Source organism: Spea bombifrons, chromosome 13 (genome assembly GCF_027358695.1).
Source record: "Spea bombifrons isolate aSpeBom1 chromosome 13, aSpeBom1.2.pri, whole genome shotgun sequence".
NCBI classification, from domain to species: domain Eukaryota; kingdom Metazoa; phylum Chordata; class Amphibia; order Anura; family Pelobatidae; genus Spea; species Spea bombifrons.
Window position 1 is genome coordinate 12,018,185 of NC_071099.1, and position 16,271 is coordinate 12,034,455.

Here is a 16,271-nt window from a genome sequence, read left to right on the forward strand (position 1 = left end):
ACCCGGCTCTCCCTGACGGGATGGACGCACTTACCTGGGTTCCAACAGCACTTATGTAATTATTACCCACCTTGTCTGAGATCTGGGTGTAATTATGTTCTTATAGCGTTATCAGCTGTCCTATTAACCCCGCAGACACCGAAACATCGCGTTACGGCTGTTTAAGGGTCATTCCGCCTACGTTTGGCAGGTGTTGTTTTTATTCGCTGTAATAGCTCTGGTTTTAGTGCAAACGATGAAAATGTATGTAATCGATAGAAGGTGGGGCCACGGATTCCTTACCATCAAAGTGCATCTTGGTTTTGTCGATATTAATATAGCCGAGAACCCCACCCCCCGCAAAGATTTCAACGACATTGAAATGGTATGGTCCATTAGACTACATAATGGGTGTACAACCTTGAAAGCGAGAGCTATTCCTCATTAGCATAATTCCCAGGTGTCCCTGTTTTAGTTTGGCCAGGCTCTCTTGTAGGCCCCAAATCCCTGATGCCCCTCTTTCCTCCCCTATGCCCCTCTTTTCTAGGAGGTCAGAATGTTTGCTGGGTATGAGGGTATCGCAGGGTTCTCCAGCCCTAAAAGTCTCAATAATCTGTATAGAGACATTAATTTTGGATTATAGTATGCCGATGACTAGCATGCATTTGGTGTGAGGATGGCACGTGAATTCAGGATGCCACGGGGCAGGTAAGAGGAAAACATTTTTTCCCCCTTGTTTCTACTAGTTTCTACTTGAGTATTGAAGAAATTCTAGATTGAATTTCCATTTCCAATGAAAATTCCTACAGATTATACGAGCATGCAAAAGTAGAACCGAATTTACATTCGTATAACAGTAAAACTGCTTTGTACATCAACAAATAATTTATTCTTTATCAAAGTACAAGTTTATTTTAAAGAAGGAGAAAAGTTACAACAAGAGGCCAGAATCTAACACTAGAGGGTCAGAGGCTGAGTTGGAATGGAAGGACTTTTACTTTACTGAGACAGTGGTAGATAAGTGGAACAGCCTCTCAGCAGAAGTGGTAGAGACTAGAGTGAGGGCATTTAAACATGCATGGGATAGGGATATGGCTCCTGCATCTAAGACGAGACCAACGACTGATTAAGGTTTGCGCCTTTACAGCAGGAGAAACCGGTGACTAGACGGGGGCTGAATAGGGCCGATCTGCAGCCAGGTTCTATATCTCTATGGCAGTTAGTGGCCGGAGTGGATCTATTCGGAGTTAACGAGCGTTCTCGGTCGGAATGTTTTGCACGGACAATGTCGCCACCTGGTGGAGAACAGGCAAATTTCACTATACAGTTTGTATCAGGTTGGATAAACTTTTATATCTAAAGTGGTTTTATAGAGAAGGTTGTTTTTAATATCACAACCACAGAAGAACCTGCGGAATTACAGGGAAAATCCACGCAATGGTTGATTAAAATTAACCGATGGATTTCTCATCATACTTTGCAGGCCGGACCACCACAAAAGCTTCGGGACAATGCCGAGCAAAGCCCCTGCGATTTAAAACCAAATGGCAGATCTGTCGTGCCATGTTTCGGTCTTAATTTAATTACAAGTGAAAACGTGTTTTTCATTAAAAAATCACCCCACATAACGATAGCCTGAAGGCGCGCCCTCTGTGTTACATTAACAAGGGCAAAAGGGGCAATAATCACCAAAAAATAATAATAATAATTAAAAACGAGTTCTATATGCAGCCAAGTTGATTTCAATTTCATTTTTATTTTAAAAGTTAAAGATCGGTCATTTGTGGACTGGATGCTGTAAATTATTTATTGCTGTTGTATATGGAAATTTTCTTTGCTGGTAAAATTGTTCTAGTTTTATCTCATTATTGAAGCAGGTAATTTTAGGGGATTTCCTTAGGAGTTCAAATTTACTGGAATTTTAAGCAAAATTATTATTATTAATTGTTTTATATAGCGACATCATATTCTGCAGCGCTGTACAATTGGTAAAATTATAATTCTTGTCCAGACCGGGGTAGTTTGAGATGGGTTGTTCCTCTTCAATTTAAACACAATGTATATAAAGGGCATATTTTCTCCTTAGGGGCCCCCGAGCACATATCGGGGTGTTTTTCTCACACCAGAAACCTTAGAATCGTATTTACCCTTAAATATTTCCTTTTACCAGTAAATGTTCATATAAAACGTCTGGATTCTGGATACCGACGAAGCGTCACTGGTCACACATAAACACCTCGTTAATTAACAATAAATTAAGTCCATGCCTCACGCACCTAAGGGTATTAAAATATCAGATACTGAGGACATTAAGGCGGCTGTTTCCATGATATACACATAATGCGGGCTTCTGTGTTCTTCTTTTCTCCCTTGATGCCCCTCTTTTCTAGGAGGTCAGAATGTTTGCTGGGTATGAGGGTATCGCAGGGTTCTACGGCCCTAAAAGCCCCGATAATGTGTATAGAAAAAGCAGGCAACGGCTTTATAAATTAAACGGGGCAAATAAAACCCATTATTCTTCTATGATCTCCCCAATGGGGCCATTTACACGATAGAGGGACGCGTCACCCTCCATATCGCGGTGTGCCCGATGCCTCCTTAGAGCGGCAGGATATGATGTCATATATCAGCACAGAGTGACAGAGACCGGGATGAGCCCACAGAGATGAGACCAAGGTGGCGGCTGGGATAAAGACGCCTCTGTTTGTTGGATTCAGGCCAGAAAAATTAGAATTCTAATTCTGTTTCTGGCCTGAAGCGTGTTTTGGAAACTTTTGTTGTGCGTCACTCACGTATAAAGTTTTTTTTATTACAAATTTTAAAAAAAAAATAATAGAAAAGGGAAAGCCTTAACGATGATGATCATATCTTGGGTTCTCCAGGTTTGGCCCAAATGTACCTGGAATCCCAACCGATTACCAAGTCCCTAGGGCAACTTTTGATCTCTGGCACTGCCCACTTCCCATCATATTGGGTGCTAGCACTTCCTCTATGACCCGCCTAACCCCTCCCACTTCCCATACCGCTCCAAAAAAGAAGCTCCCCAAGGGGAACCCGGAGAAATTCCCGTTACCGCACCCGAGGTCCATGTATAAACATAAAAAAATATATATACAAGAAAACATTAAAAAAAGCAAAACTCAAAAAAGAGAAAAAAAAAAGAAATTTTTTGATTTAATACAAATTTTATACAAAGAAAATTTGAAAAAATACCTCCATATGCTGAAAACAATTATGTTTCACATACAAGGCCAGCTAGACTAATTCTCTCCCTGCCTACATTTGTAAATTACAAATGTCCTGTTTTTTTTATTTATTTATTGTTTTTTTTTTTTATAAATTTTTGTTTCGTTTGTCCATCTAGCTGGTAACTGTACATAACGTATCCTTTTATAAACAATGGAGAAGATGAACAGAACTAAAATTTACAACAATGTCCTGGAATGATATCATACAGTTACATCATCTCATATATATACAAGAAACCGCCTCGGATTTGTTCAATGTCTGCGTTTTACATAACCTACAAAAAAATGTTATTACAGTATAAATGTAACAGTTTTTGAGTTTTTTTCCCACATTTTTTTTTCCTCATGCTCGGATTGAAACTATTATTTTTTTTTGCAATACAAACACATGCTTTTCCCAGCATTCTTTTTTTCTTGAGGGTATCAACAAGCTCCTGTTCGGATATATTTTGTATTTTATTAGATTTTCTTTTCCATTTTTTTTTTTTTTTTTTAACATTTACCAATACAGAAATAAAAATAAAAAAAAATAGGCAAAATGTCCGTCAAAAACAGTTATCCTTGTGATAGTTTGAGATGTCCTTGGATTTATAGAGAATTTGTTACATTGTATAAAATCTGTATGATGCTGCTTATACACCATCGCCGGGAAAACAAAAAATACCCCAAAAAGTCTGTCATTTATTTCACTTTTGTCATACGCAAGATTCCCATTTTTTTTCGGTATATACAAAACACAGCAGTTTAAGGTCCGTAGTTTCTCCCGATTGCGTACGAACGATGGGTAATCGTAGGGCTCGTCGTCGTTGACTAACAAGAGTTCTTCCGTTTCGAGGTTCCGGCTGAGATGGTTAGAGGGTTATCGATATGATGATCATTCCGCACAGGCGTCCATAAGTTAAAGTCGATACAAATATAAAAAGAGATATTCTAAGTTTTAATGACATCCACAAATTGTACATTATTTACAAAAATTAAAAAAAAAAAAAAAATAACGCAACAGACGACTGTGTCCTCCAGCTTCCGCGATCTCTGGCTAATGCTTCTTAGTGTAGTGTAGTCTTAATGCCGATACAAAGTATTTGTCCGGGAAAAGTCTTGTTTCCGCGTTTCCGTCGTCAGGCTCGCCGCTGAAGCTCACACTCTTCGGACCTGAACCGGCATCGTCGCTTGGACGTACTGAACGCCTGTCCTTACGGCGACGGTTCCTGCGCTTGGACTCACCACCACAGGGATGGTCTGCAAACAAAAAATAGCATTATTGTAATTAAATTATACCAGTATCTTATCATTCAATGCATTATCCATTAACAGTCTATCCCTCATCCAACGTAAGGTTCCTTTTTGTTCCATAAATAGATGCTAAAGGCGGTGCAATTTGCCAGTATTACCACGACCTAGGGCAAAAAAGGGCTAGGTGGTGGGTCAACAAACAATGTTGGGGGTGTTTTGTTCTGCAGTTTGGTTTAAACCAAGAAGTTTAGTCCTAAAATACTAAATAGAAAGATCTATAGGTGGAAGTGGACTAAATAGGTGGAAGGGGGTGTAATTTTATAAAAATGGGTGTGGCAACAATGAAGCCACTCCCACTCGGTATAGGCAGGGGTCGTTAAATGGTTAATATTGTTAAATGGGTATTCTGACCCATGGCTGCGTGCCTTTGCCCATCTTACCGAATTTCATAAACAGAATTAAAGAAAAAGTATCCGCAAATTTGCTACCAACAGCGATGAAAAAATAATTAACGAGGACAGAGATTTGTAACCTGCAGAGGGAAACCGAAGGGTTACTTTCATGCTGCGGCCAGTGATTAAATGAAAAATGAGTTAAAATATTTAAAAATGTAAGAATATAAAAATTAGATGAAAATGGCCCAAAACAAAATTATAATACATAGCGAAGCAGGTAATCCCTCCCCAAAAGCAAAATATTACTGCAAAAAAAAAAAAAAAAAAAAAAAGGCAACATAAAGGAGAGACGCTGGAAGACTACACTACTCCAACACCAACAACGGCAACGGCTAATGACAGAGGAGGTACTTACAATTGTGGATTGAGAACTTGGGAGATAGGTGGTGTTCTGCGGCACCTGGACCAGTTTAATGGGCTGGCTGCCGGCGACACCTGTTGCTATCTGCAGAGACAGCACAGGGGAAGCTTTGATTGGTCCGCGTCTAAAACGGGCGGGCTCAGTCACCAAGCGGCTGGCGAATGCTCTACGTGGAGCGCGGTGGGCAGCGAGTCTACCGCGGAGGTGGCGCTACCGTATAAGCAGGTGAAGCGGCTGCCTGGGGGCTCCCGCTGACAGAATATAAATCTGTTTTGGGGGGGGGATTGAAATATTCTTCTACAACGGTTTACGCTCAGGGAGAAACCGCGAGAACGACTCCGAAAAAGAAAACATGAAGCATATAAAGAGATGGGTCGGAAGCGGGAAACTCCTTCCGCGGCGGGAGGCGGACACACAAGACACGTGACTCACTTTTAAAGCGGAAAAGTTATCGGCCAGCGATACGTACAGTGACGCCCTCTTTGCCTTTGTCGGCCGTGCTCTCTTTTTCTTTCGGGGCGACGGCAGCTTCTGTCGGCTGTTGCTGGGCGCCAGCGGCAGGCTGTGTCGACTTGTCCGCGGCGAGCTCAGGGTCGGCTTCTTGCTGCGTAGCGGTGGCTGCGAACAAGATTCAGATCAAAACTCTATTTTCAGGAATATATCAAATATCTATTTTATCCACCCAAAGCGAGGAGAGCAGTCTCATACTAAAGCAATCCCCTGGTGAAAGCCTGTTACTAAACCATCCGTCTGCTCTGTCTCTCCTAAACCATAGGTTGGTTGGGGTGGAACAACTTGGCCCGGACTTGGCCCTTCTATAGGGAGAAGGAGCTGTGTGCGACCAGCCCTGGCAATTCCCAGCGTTCACATACTATGTAACAAAATGGCGGCCTGGGCTGAGGCTTTGGTTGCCCGTACCTGACTGTGTGCAAGACTTCATATGCTCTGGCCAGTGGGCTTGCTGGCAGGGGTAGTCGCAGTAGCTTGTGTTCCAGCAGCAGTAAAAGATGGCCTCCTTCCTGCAGTTTGCACACCATTGTTTTTTCTTCGTCTCGTCCACGGCCTGTTGCTTCTCCAGCTCCGTTTGCTTCTTCACCTCCGCGATAAGCCTGTCCCGCTCCTGCTCCAGGCTCTGCCTCATCTCCGCCATAGTCAGCTCTGAATTAAACATGGAAACAATATCTCTTAGAGAGAGAAGGGGGTCTGTATTAGCACGCCGGGGTCCCATACTAGAACAATTGGTAGCCAATGGAACCTCCGCAGACCGAAGGACCCAGGACCCTTTTGGCCAAACACAGTCTATCAATATGTAACCACCAACTCCCGATCCATCACATGCGCGCCACACATTATATCAAAATGGGACAAATCGCTGCTGTATTTGCAGCCAAAATATTTCCTAAGTCGAAAGAGACGACTCCTACCCAAATTGTGCTTCATTTCGGAGAGCTCCTGCTGGTGCAGCCATTGCAGTTTTTCTATTTCAATACGCAAACGACGAATCTAAGAAAAAAAAAATAGCAATAGAATTATTCCTCTTGATGGATTTAAAACTGTTCTAAAGTTTGGGGTTTCTGTTTTTGAAAGAAAAGCATATTTTGTCCATTACAATAACATAACATTTATTAGAAATCCAGCGCAGACGGGGTTAATGTTGTAAATGACTATGGTAGCTGGAAATGGCTGTTTTTAATGGAATCTCTTCATAGCCGTACAGAGGCCCTTTATCACTCCCATCACTCCTGTGTTCAAATGGCCCTTTATCACTCCCATCACTCCTGGGTTCAAATGGCCCTTTATCCCTCCCATCACTCCTGTGTTCCAATGGCCCTTTATCACTCCCATCACTCCTGTGTTTCAATAGCATGTTGTGTTCGTGATCCAAGTTTAAGTGTAAAAGGATAATTGATGGTTAGAATTATTAATTAATTAATTTTTAATTATTTTACAGCCAGAAATGTCCTTGTTTTCCATGAAAACAGCTCAGTGACCCCCAAACCTTTGAACACTAGGGTGTATTCCCTCCCAAAAAGTGTGAAGATTCGGTGAGTCATTTACATACCTCTGCTATCGTGCTACCGGTAGAATTTTTTGACAAATCGTTATAGATTTCGGTCATCGTCCCTTTTATCGCATCCATCATCTAGTTATAAGACAAGAATAGCAAATACGTGAGAAGCTGCTGCGAGGCTAGCATTAGATCACCGTATGTGTGTGTGTGTGTGTGTGTGTATATATATATATATATATATATATATATATATATATATATATGTGACAACTGAAGGCCAATTCCATGCTTATGAAGCCTCTCAAACGTACTTTGCTGGTGTATTTTGCGATGTCGGCAGCGACGTCGGCAGAAGCCGTGGCTATGGGCAGGTCCGTATTCATGGACGTGGTCACGGGAGTCGATGGGCTGGTTACCATAGCCAGAGGGGGCGCGCTCGTGACAAGGGTTATGGTAGATGTTGAAGTGGCGTGGGTCACGTCTTTCTGCTGAACTGCTGATGGGAAAGAAAGGAGGCCATTAGATACAACCCACAGACACGGACCTCAGAAACCCAAGGGGGAGAGCAGCCATCGGGATGATGTCAAGTGTCATAATGAGACAGTATGGTCAACCGGTTACTTAAAGGGTATTGATCATTACTGGCAATTTAACTAATTTCTCAAGGTTTCCTAAACACATTATTTTCTACCTAAAACGGATACGACGCTCCTTATTATTGACTTCCTTAGACGGACCGTGCGGTAGTCCCGCCATCGCCTGGGTAGTGTTTTGTTCTCTATGCTGCGTGAATATGGAATTTGGTTTCATGTATTGCATTTTAATGCATGGGCTTTAGTTTTTTAAATTCTTCGTTTTTGGCCAAATCTTGTTTATTAGTTTTGGAATCTTTCTAATGCAGGTGTATTTTATTTTTATTTTTTTAAATGTACCTTTAACAGCCTGCCGTGTCTGATATCGTGTGCCCTGAGGGGACTGTGATGGGTTTGTTGTTGGCTGTTGTTGTTGCTGCTGCTGTTGTTGTTGTTGCTGTTGTTGTTGCTGCTGCTGTTGCTGTCTCTGCACCTTTTGCATGTGCCATTTCTGGGAGGATGTCTGAAATTTACCCGATGAGTTCCACACCACTCTCTGTACGGTGGGGACTGTCTCTTTGGGAAGCAGAGGCCTTTGCTTTTTCACCGGGCTGCCCGCTGTCGCAACCGGAACCGCTACAGCCGCTATGGCGGTTGTAGGCACGGCTACTCCTGCGGTGGGAGCAGACTGCGCTGCCGACCGGGTCAGGATGGGGGTTTCAGGCTGGGGTTGGCTCGTCGTACCCGAAGCAGCTGCGGCTTTACCTGGATGTGACAAAATTTTAAGAGGTGCACCAAAGTCAAAATAAATAGAATTGTTTAAAAAATATAAATAAATTAAGATACACAGTCCAGGGGTCTGTTGATTAACCAATCTGAGAGGTCGGGGAAATGTAAGATTAATTCTGACCATTTCTGAATTGTATCCATTCCGTCGATGTGTAGCCTACGCACGGATACCAGGATATCCAAAATTTGTAAACAACTTACCGTCTTGACTCTTGGCTGGAGTCTCCTTTGGTTCTTTCTTTTTCCGACCTTCTCGTCCTTGGTCATCCCCCAGATCTATAACTAGTTCACTTTCTGAATCCGAGTCCAAGCCGAGCCGCACGGTCGGGGAATCCGTCTCGTCTTTCCCTTTCAGCTTCTCCTTAGCGGAATGCGGCAGGGTTTTGCTCTTTTCCGTTGCTTCTTTCTCGGAGTTGGGGGTTGATTTCTCTTTCGCCGCAGAATCTCCTTTTTCCGCCGCTGCGCTTGTGCTTTTTGCTTCCTCCTTCACATCGGCCACAGCTGGCAACTTGGGTTTCTTCTTGACAAACGAAGAAGAAGAGGGAGGAGGAGGTGTTACCTTCTCGTCCTTAACGTCCTTGTTCTCTCCGTCTGTCTGGTTGCCCTTTGGCTTCTGTTCCTCGTCGCTGGCGTATTCGCTGTCGCTAGTGTCGGTCTTTTCGGACTCTTCGGAATCGCTGTGTTCTACAGCTGTGTACACGTCCTCTGAAATTTCATTGATTCCTAAAAGTGACAATTCAGTGGAACTGAAGCTTTAAATACAATAGGCAGAAGAACAATACAATCATTCCGTCCCAGGCTAAACACAACTTGGTTATATTTCGGTAGCAATTAAAGGGCCAGAGTCTAAAATATAACTGTATGGCCACCTTCCCAACTGGTGGAAAGTTTGGTCCTCATGAGCATCCATGAAATTTGACTTAAAACCAGGAGCGGACTTTTTTGGGGGAGTAAGCACAAAAAATACTAACTCAGCATTCAAATTCTAATGCCTATTTGTTATATGGGTTTATTGTCCATCAAGAATTCTGTTGAGATACTTAGTAAGATAATTCTGTGTTATTTTAATCTAGCAGACAGATATAAATAAAGATCTTTTTTGGGGGGGGTCGTACCTAACTGGGCTTTGCAGCTCTCTATCGTCTTGTCGAGATTGAGCTGAAACCGGCTCCGGATCTGTCTCTTTGGAGATATGAGCGACGTGGGGGTAGACTGCTGGAGAACCGATTCGCTCAGTTCTTTCAGATCCATTTCGGCTTTGCTGCGATCTGAAAACATACGACAGAGAACCGTGATATAATAAGGGCCACGAGATTGATAAGACGGCTCTAGCCTAAATCACAATTTAAGAGGAGGTTGGGGTTTTCTTGGCTTCTTCTGGCTAAGAACCTCAATACTATAGAGTCCACCGGTAGCCACCGGATCGACTGGTTGGCTACGGAGCGCAGATCTGCGCCGGCGGTGGCAAGCTACGTTTCTTTTCAACAATGAATGGTACCAAAACCAAGAAAAAGGCTTTCCTGGGAACTGACCGAGATTGAGGTTGAGGATGCTGCCCACGGTAGAGGTCCGATCTTGTTTAGACGTTACGGGTGTCGATGATTGTGGAGAGAACGGTTTGGGGCTGTCCGATAAACTTCCTCCCGGGGCTGTCTTTGTAGATACAGGGGAGGCTGAAACAAGACAGACATTGACTTAATCTAAGCTCTTTTCAAACAAAACGCATACATTTTCCATAAAATAACCATCGTACTATACTGTTTAAATTGCAATCAGGATTTTTTTCACCTGTGTCTTTATGTATCAAAAATTTTATAATTTACAGATCCTGATCGGAACGTGCTTTCATTCACGCTGCCACATAGCGGGAGAGCACCCACGGGGGCCAAACATCCGACGGACGCTAACCACACTACTCCAGATTTTCATAGGTTCTCATGTATCTCTTTATACCAATCGGGTAAATCATGGTCAGCCCACAGTTGGCTCTTTAGCTGTTGTGGAAACGTAAGACTCGTGAACATGATGGGTAAGCGGCCATGGAGGTATTCTCCTTCTCCCCACGGCCAGATCCGCAGAGTTCCCACCTACGCAGATCTTCAAAACCCACAACGCCCACCTAGCTTGTAATTGAGCTTATGGTCAGTGAAGCATTGTGGGAGTTGTAGTTCCACAACAGCTGAAGAGCCACCTCTCAGCAGAACCTTCCGAAAACCAGTTCCTCTCTATTTCTAACCTGTGCTCTTATCAATAAAGTCCATTGATTCCTCACTCGCGCTGAAGTGAAGCGACGCCGCTTTCTTGTCCGTGTCTTGCTCCACATCAGACCCGGTGTGGACAGAAGAGTTCGTACTCATCGGAGAGCGTGGCATGTCCGTTAAGGAAATCCGCCTCCCGCCGCTGCTATTTAACAAGGGCTTGCTCATGAGAATCTTGGGTGATGCCGTCATGTCGAAGTTCAGTTTAATTTTCTCCTGCTTATCGGTCTTCGCCGTCCCGGCGCTTGGATTGCTGGTGTCCAGCAACATTTGGTACTGGTTATTAGGTGTGTATGGTGTCCGGAAAGGAGCGTAGTTAAACACCCCGAACCTCTTGCGAATGTTTTCAACGTATACTTCCATCTCTTGCATGGCGCTGTTGAAGATGCTTTTAGTCTTTTTCACGGAAAACGGGATTTCTTTGGACATGAGATAGCAATTATTCATTGGAACCCAAGCCCTGAAAAATCGAGGAAATTTTTTTTATAAATCAGCTTCGATCGAGAATTCCGATAAATTTTTGTCCAAAATGTGGATTTCATATTAAATACATTTTTGTTTTCATAGTAATCTTTGTTACTCTGAAGCTGAACTATAAATATGTCTAAAACTTTAATCTAAAAAAGACAGATTTAAGAATTAAAACTAATAATAGGGATGATTCTGTCTACGGGAAGTACCGTATTTGCTCGATTATAAGACGAGGTTTTTTTCAGAGCAAATGCTCTGAAAAATACCCCTCGTCTTATAATCGAGGTCGTCTACTAATCAGACCTCAAAATGTCCGGTGGGGCCATGCTACTTACCGGGCTTTGGTCGCGAGCAGCAGGAGAACAAGAAGCTAGCAGCGTGTCACAAAACTCTGCCTCCCCCCTCCTTCCTCTGGGGGCGGGGCCAGAGAAGTTGCACTCACAGCGGGCCCCTGCAGAAGTCTTGAGTGAGATCTGCAGTTCAGGTAAGGCGGTGGGGGGTTTGAGCGTGTGTGTGTATGTGTGATTAATGGAATGAATGAGTATTTAAATGTTTGTGAATGAGTGTGTGTTAGTATGGATGTGTAAGGGTGGTGGTGGTAGCATGGCATAGGGAGGCTGTACTCACACTCCTATCATCCTAGGTTCCAGCATGTACTGGCTGCCTTGGCTTGATAGGGGTGTGATTGCTGTTAGCAGTTATATATATATCTCCAGAAATGCCTTTTAACCCCCTATATGCCACTCTGCCCCATGATATGCCTTTTAACCCCCTATATGCCACTCTGGCATATAGGGGATTAAAAGGCATATCATGGGGCAGAGTGGCAAATAGGGGGTATAAGGCATTTCTGGGGGCAGAGTGGCAACCCTGGGGGCAGATGTGCATAACTGGGGGGGCAGGTTGGCAAATAAAAGGAAATAAAAAAATATATATTTTTCTCAATCATAGCTTTTATTAAATATGAAAATATTGTTTAAATGAATTAATATTTACTAGTAAAACTTTTTTTACTATAGGGTAGTCTTATATTCAGGCTTTTTGTTTTTTTCCTAAATTAATATTTAGATTTTGGGGGGTCGTCTTATAATCAGGGTCGTCTTATAATCGAGCAAATACGGTACTTAATGTAAGAATTTTAATACAATGTATCTAATCTGTAGATTGTCCTTATCGCAAAACCCAAATCAAGCTTGGTGTCAAGACACTAATATAAATATATTCAGAGTGTTCGTATCTGGTTCTCATATGTCTGTGGACCCACCTACCCGGTGGCCATTAAAGATTTCATGGACGTTCTTGGGAAGCAGGGATCTTGGAGGCTGTACAGTCCTGCCATTGTTATTTGCTGAGGTTTGAAGCCTCGATGTTGTGTTGGAAATATTTACAGAGGGTGATAATTGTATTTAAAAGCAGTTCATCTGACAAGGGGAAGCATATCCCCCTTGCGCTTGCTACTTCCTGTATGTTGGATGGTGCTCTGAGATGCTACAGGAAGTACTCGTGACAGAAGGTACAGAGCACAATTGCTTCCCCCGCCTGGTAGGTTTAGTAACTGTTATTAAAAATACATATTACATATATGTTTCGTAGCACACAAAAAAGAGTTTATGAACATGTTAGTCAATAAATAAATTCCCACCTGTCGTGCTGTCCGAAGAAGCGGGCGTCCACCTGTCCGTCCTTATCTCTAAGGGCTTTTGCAGGCCAAAAGGGAAATCCTTTTAATTTTGCCCAAACCAAAGGGTGGGGATTGCTCTAAAAGAAAGAGATGGGACATGACATGTTCACAAAGCAAAGGTGTAGCCGGTTATCTACAGTTTCCTGCTGTCGGGGGACACCCAAGCCCTTTAACAATAAATATCCAATACTAATTTCTTTCCAAAACACGACCTGGGGTGGAATATTTGGAGTAGCAAACAGGGCCGCTCCTCGGTCCCACCCCCAGGGTACGTGTCTGCTGTACAGTCCTGGTTAGTCCAAGGCTGTCTCTCCATCATTATGTACTTAGTTTGGACTGGATAAGGGTCTCTATTTCCCCCAAAAAGGAGCGTGGGGGCGGCCGCCAAATCAGGGAGTTTGATTGCCTAGTGGACAGATAAACTACTGAATTTCTAGCGTGTCTAGTAAACTACGTAAAAAATATAACAAACTAAAGGGTTAATAGGAATTATTTAATACAGAGTCTATGACATGATACTTACACAAGGCTCGCAAAACCAGCTCTCTCGTTTTTGGCACGCAGCTAAATAACATTCAGGACAGACTTCAATTTCATTCATCTAAAAAGAAAAAAAAAATACATATTTTAGCCATAAAATTCTGAATTCTATGCAAAATGACATTGCAAATGGACATCCTCGAAGGCCAGCACCGCCGTGACCTCGGCTGCAGCTGGCGGGTTCTGCTTGTAATAAGATTACGATCCCTGCAGTCGGACAGCAGGTGGCGAGAGAGAGCTATACAAAAGAGTTTGCCGTCGCCAGCAGAGGGCTTGGGCACTCTGGGCACACTCAGACTAGGCAGAACTTATTGAACCCAATTGCATATTTATATTTAAAAATGAATCAACGCCATGTTTTAAGAAAAAAACTGAAAACCTTGTCTCAGCCTACAAGATACCCCAAAGCCCACACATGTTTGGCTGTTACAGATTTCTGTTCTTATAACCACGTTGAACTTTCATGGTTGCCAAAAGATGGACTTCACGCCCCGCGCGGTGTCTCACCTCATGTTCGCAAATCTTTATTAAAATTTTCGCCATTTGCGTGAGTTTGTGATTTCCTGGAAGAAAGGGAGAAAAAAAAGCAAAAGAAGTTTAAGAAAGACAAAAACAAGGACAGAAAGACGAGAATTTTATACTGAAAAGCAAGAGTTCTGATCTGATCTGGTTTGATGGTTGAACGCAGTAGGTTGGGGTTGAGTTTGGGGTCACTGAGCTGTTGTCATGGAAGCAAGGATATTTCTGTCTGTAACATAATTACAAAAGAGTTTCTAACCATCAATTATCCTTTTAAACTTAAACTTGGATCAACGGACACAACGTGCCATTGGAATACAGGAGTGATGGGAGTGATAAAGGGCCATTGGAACACAGGAGTGATGGAAGTGATAAAGGGCCATTGGAATACAGGAGTGATGGGAGTGATAAAGGGCCATTGGAACACAGGAGTGATGGGAGTGATAAAGGGCCATTGGAACACAGGAGTGATGGGAGTGGGTACGCCTATGAAGAGATTCCATTGAAAATCAGCCGTTTCCATCTACAATAGTCATTTACAGCATTAACCCCCTCTGTGCTGGATTTCTAATCTGTCCTGGCGCTGGACAAACCTCCGCACCCCCCAACGACACATCGCAGCACTTACCGCCGTTGTAAATAATGCAGTTATGTAAAATCCATTTGGCGTCAGCCAGGAAGGCTTCTGTGCACCCATACATTTTCTTTTTTACATTCTAAAACAATGGGGACAAAAATAATACAATAATTTAAAGTTAAATAATTATTAAAGGCTTATAAATTGAAGATACAAGTAAATTCTGGCTGTAAATCAAAACTGGCCTTCAGGGTTTATACCGTAGTCTATTATATTGAGACTTCATTATATCCCAAAATACCCAAATTGATGCTTTTCTCAGTGCTGAAATCCCTGCTTGAACACAGATTTTTTGGTTACCACAATCGTCGAGTCGCTTAAAAAAAAAATCATCTTTTTTGGAGCCTGTTAAAGGGTTAATATTTAAAGAGTCACGTTGGTTTACAGGCGAGATCGAGGACTAGGGAACCGGAGTCCGTGCCGTACGTCTGAAGCAAAGGTTATCAAACGTTATACCAACCTTTTCCAAAGTAGAGTGATCCATGGGATTAAAAATATATTCTGCATAATCTGGATGCTGCTCCAAGGACACCGGCTTCTGGAATGGCTCTGTCTGTGTGATAAATATATATCATTTTTGGTGTGATAAATATATTTTATACCAATACATTTTAAGCAAAGGATTAAGGGTAGAATGCCCCAAAAATAAATAACTGGTTAATTGATAAAAAAAAAATACATAAAAAAGATTTAAAAAATACAAATGTGTTAAAAAAAAATAGATAGAATAGATTACAAAAAATATGTTAAAAAAATAGATAAAACAGATAAAAAAAAATGCAAATTTCTAAAAAAAAAAAAAAGATAAATATATAAAAAACAGATATTAATTTAATATTTATTTTTACCCAAGTAAAAAAATTAAAGCACCTTTTTGTAACTCAATATATATAATATATATAAAAAATGATTCATGGAAAATAGGAACCCATACCCCTGGTTGCTTCATCTTCTGTAGTGCAAATTTAAGCAGGTATGACAGCTGTTCAATGGTGAGCATGGTCATCGCCTTGCTTTGTGTTTCTATGCATTCCGCGACTGTGATTTTCTATAAAAAGATAGAAAATATATTAAAATTTTACACTGGTCACCTGAAAACAGATATTCCAGAAAGTCGAGAGTCGCGCTGCTTTATTGAGGATTCGGTGGCGGAATCTTCATTACATAACGGTGAAGATTTAGAAGAAGTTAACATTCTTCTGGAAAACGAGTTGATGGGGAATGAAAGTCGCCAGTTGGAGGTCCATTAAACACAATTTCTGGAAAAACTCTGGACTTTCATCCCATTCAGAACAGACCTTGAATGTCCTTTGGACCACCGTCTATTCCAAGCTGTAGATGCTGGTTTGTGGGACATTTTTAGGAGGACATTATCTATCTTTCAAAGCAATTAAGAAGGTTTGAGCAGGGGGTGGTAGTTCAGAACCTGGAGAATTTACATGGAACTAAATAAATGGCTTGTATTTGGAGCAAGCCATTGTCTAGATTCTTCATGGTGGAACACCTTAAAGCACACA

General features: G+C 42.2%; 1 protein-coding gene across 8 annotated transcripts in view; it reads right to left on the reverse strand.

Annotated features, from left to right (window-relative positions):
• Window positions 1-3,132: 3,132 nt before the first annotated feature.
• Window positions 3,133-16,271, reverse strand: part of ZMYND8 (zinc finger MYND-type containing 8) — a 32,273-nt gene continuing 19,134 nt past the window's right edge. For 2 of the 8 annotated variants that reach the window (XM_053453297.1, XM_053453296.1), the window contains 18 exons: window positions 15,689-15,802; window positions 15,215-15,307; window positions 14,746-14,833; window positions 14,106-14,161; window positions 13,582-13,659; window positions 13,020-13,135; window positions 10,885-11,366; window positions 10,181-10,321; window positions 9,764-9,916; window positions 8,850-9,371; window positions 8,220-8,624; window positions 7,599-7,783; window positions 7,339-7,419; window positions 6,701-6,779; window positions 6,195-6,434; window positions 5,746-5,894; window positions 5,271-5,360; window positions 3,133-4,466 (listed from right to left, as the gene is read on the reverse strand). In XM_053453297.1, coding sequence (XP_053309272.1) covers window positions 4,365-4,466; window positions 5,271-5,360; window positions 5,746-5,894; window positions 6,195-6,434; window positions 6,701-6,779; window positions 7,339-7,419; window positions 7,599-7,783; window positions 8,220-8,624; window positions 8,850-9,371; window positions 9,764-9,916; window positions 10,181-10,321; window positions 10,885-11,366; window positions 13,020-13,135; window positions 13,582-13,659; window positions 14,106-14,161; window positions 14,746-14,833; window positions 15,215-15,307; window positions 15,689-15,802 — 3,174 coding nt within the window. In that variant the 3' untranslated portion in view covers window positions 3,133-4,364. Of the gene's footprint in view, window positions 4,467-5,270; window positions 5,361-5,708; window positions 5,895-6,194; window positions 6,435-6,700; window positions 6,780-7,338; window positions 7,420-7,598; window positions 7,784-8,219; window positions 8,625-8,849; window positions 9,372-9,763; window positions 9,917-10,180; window positions 10,322-10,884; window positions 11,367-13,019; window positions 13,136-13,581; window positions 13,660-14,105; window positions 14,162-14,745; window positions 14,834-15,214; window positions 15,308-15,688; window positions 15,803-16,271 lie in introns of all 8 variants that reach the window. The other 6 variants (XM_053453299.1, XM_053453302.1, XM_053453298.1 and 3 more) reach the window with 6 other exon arrangements.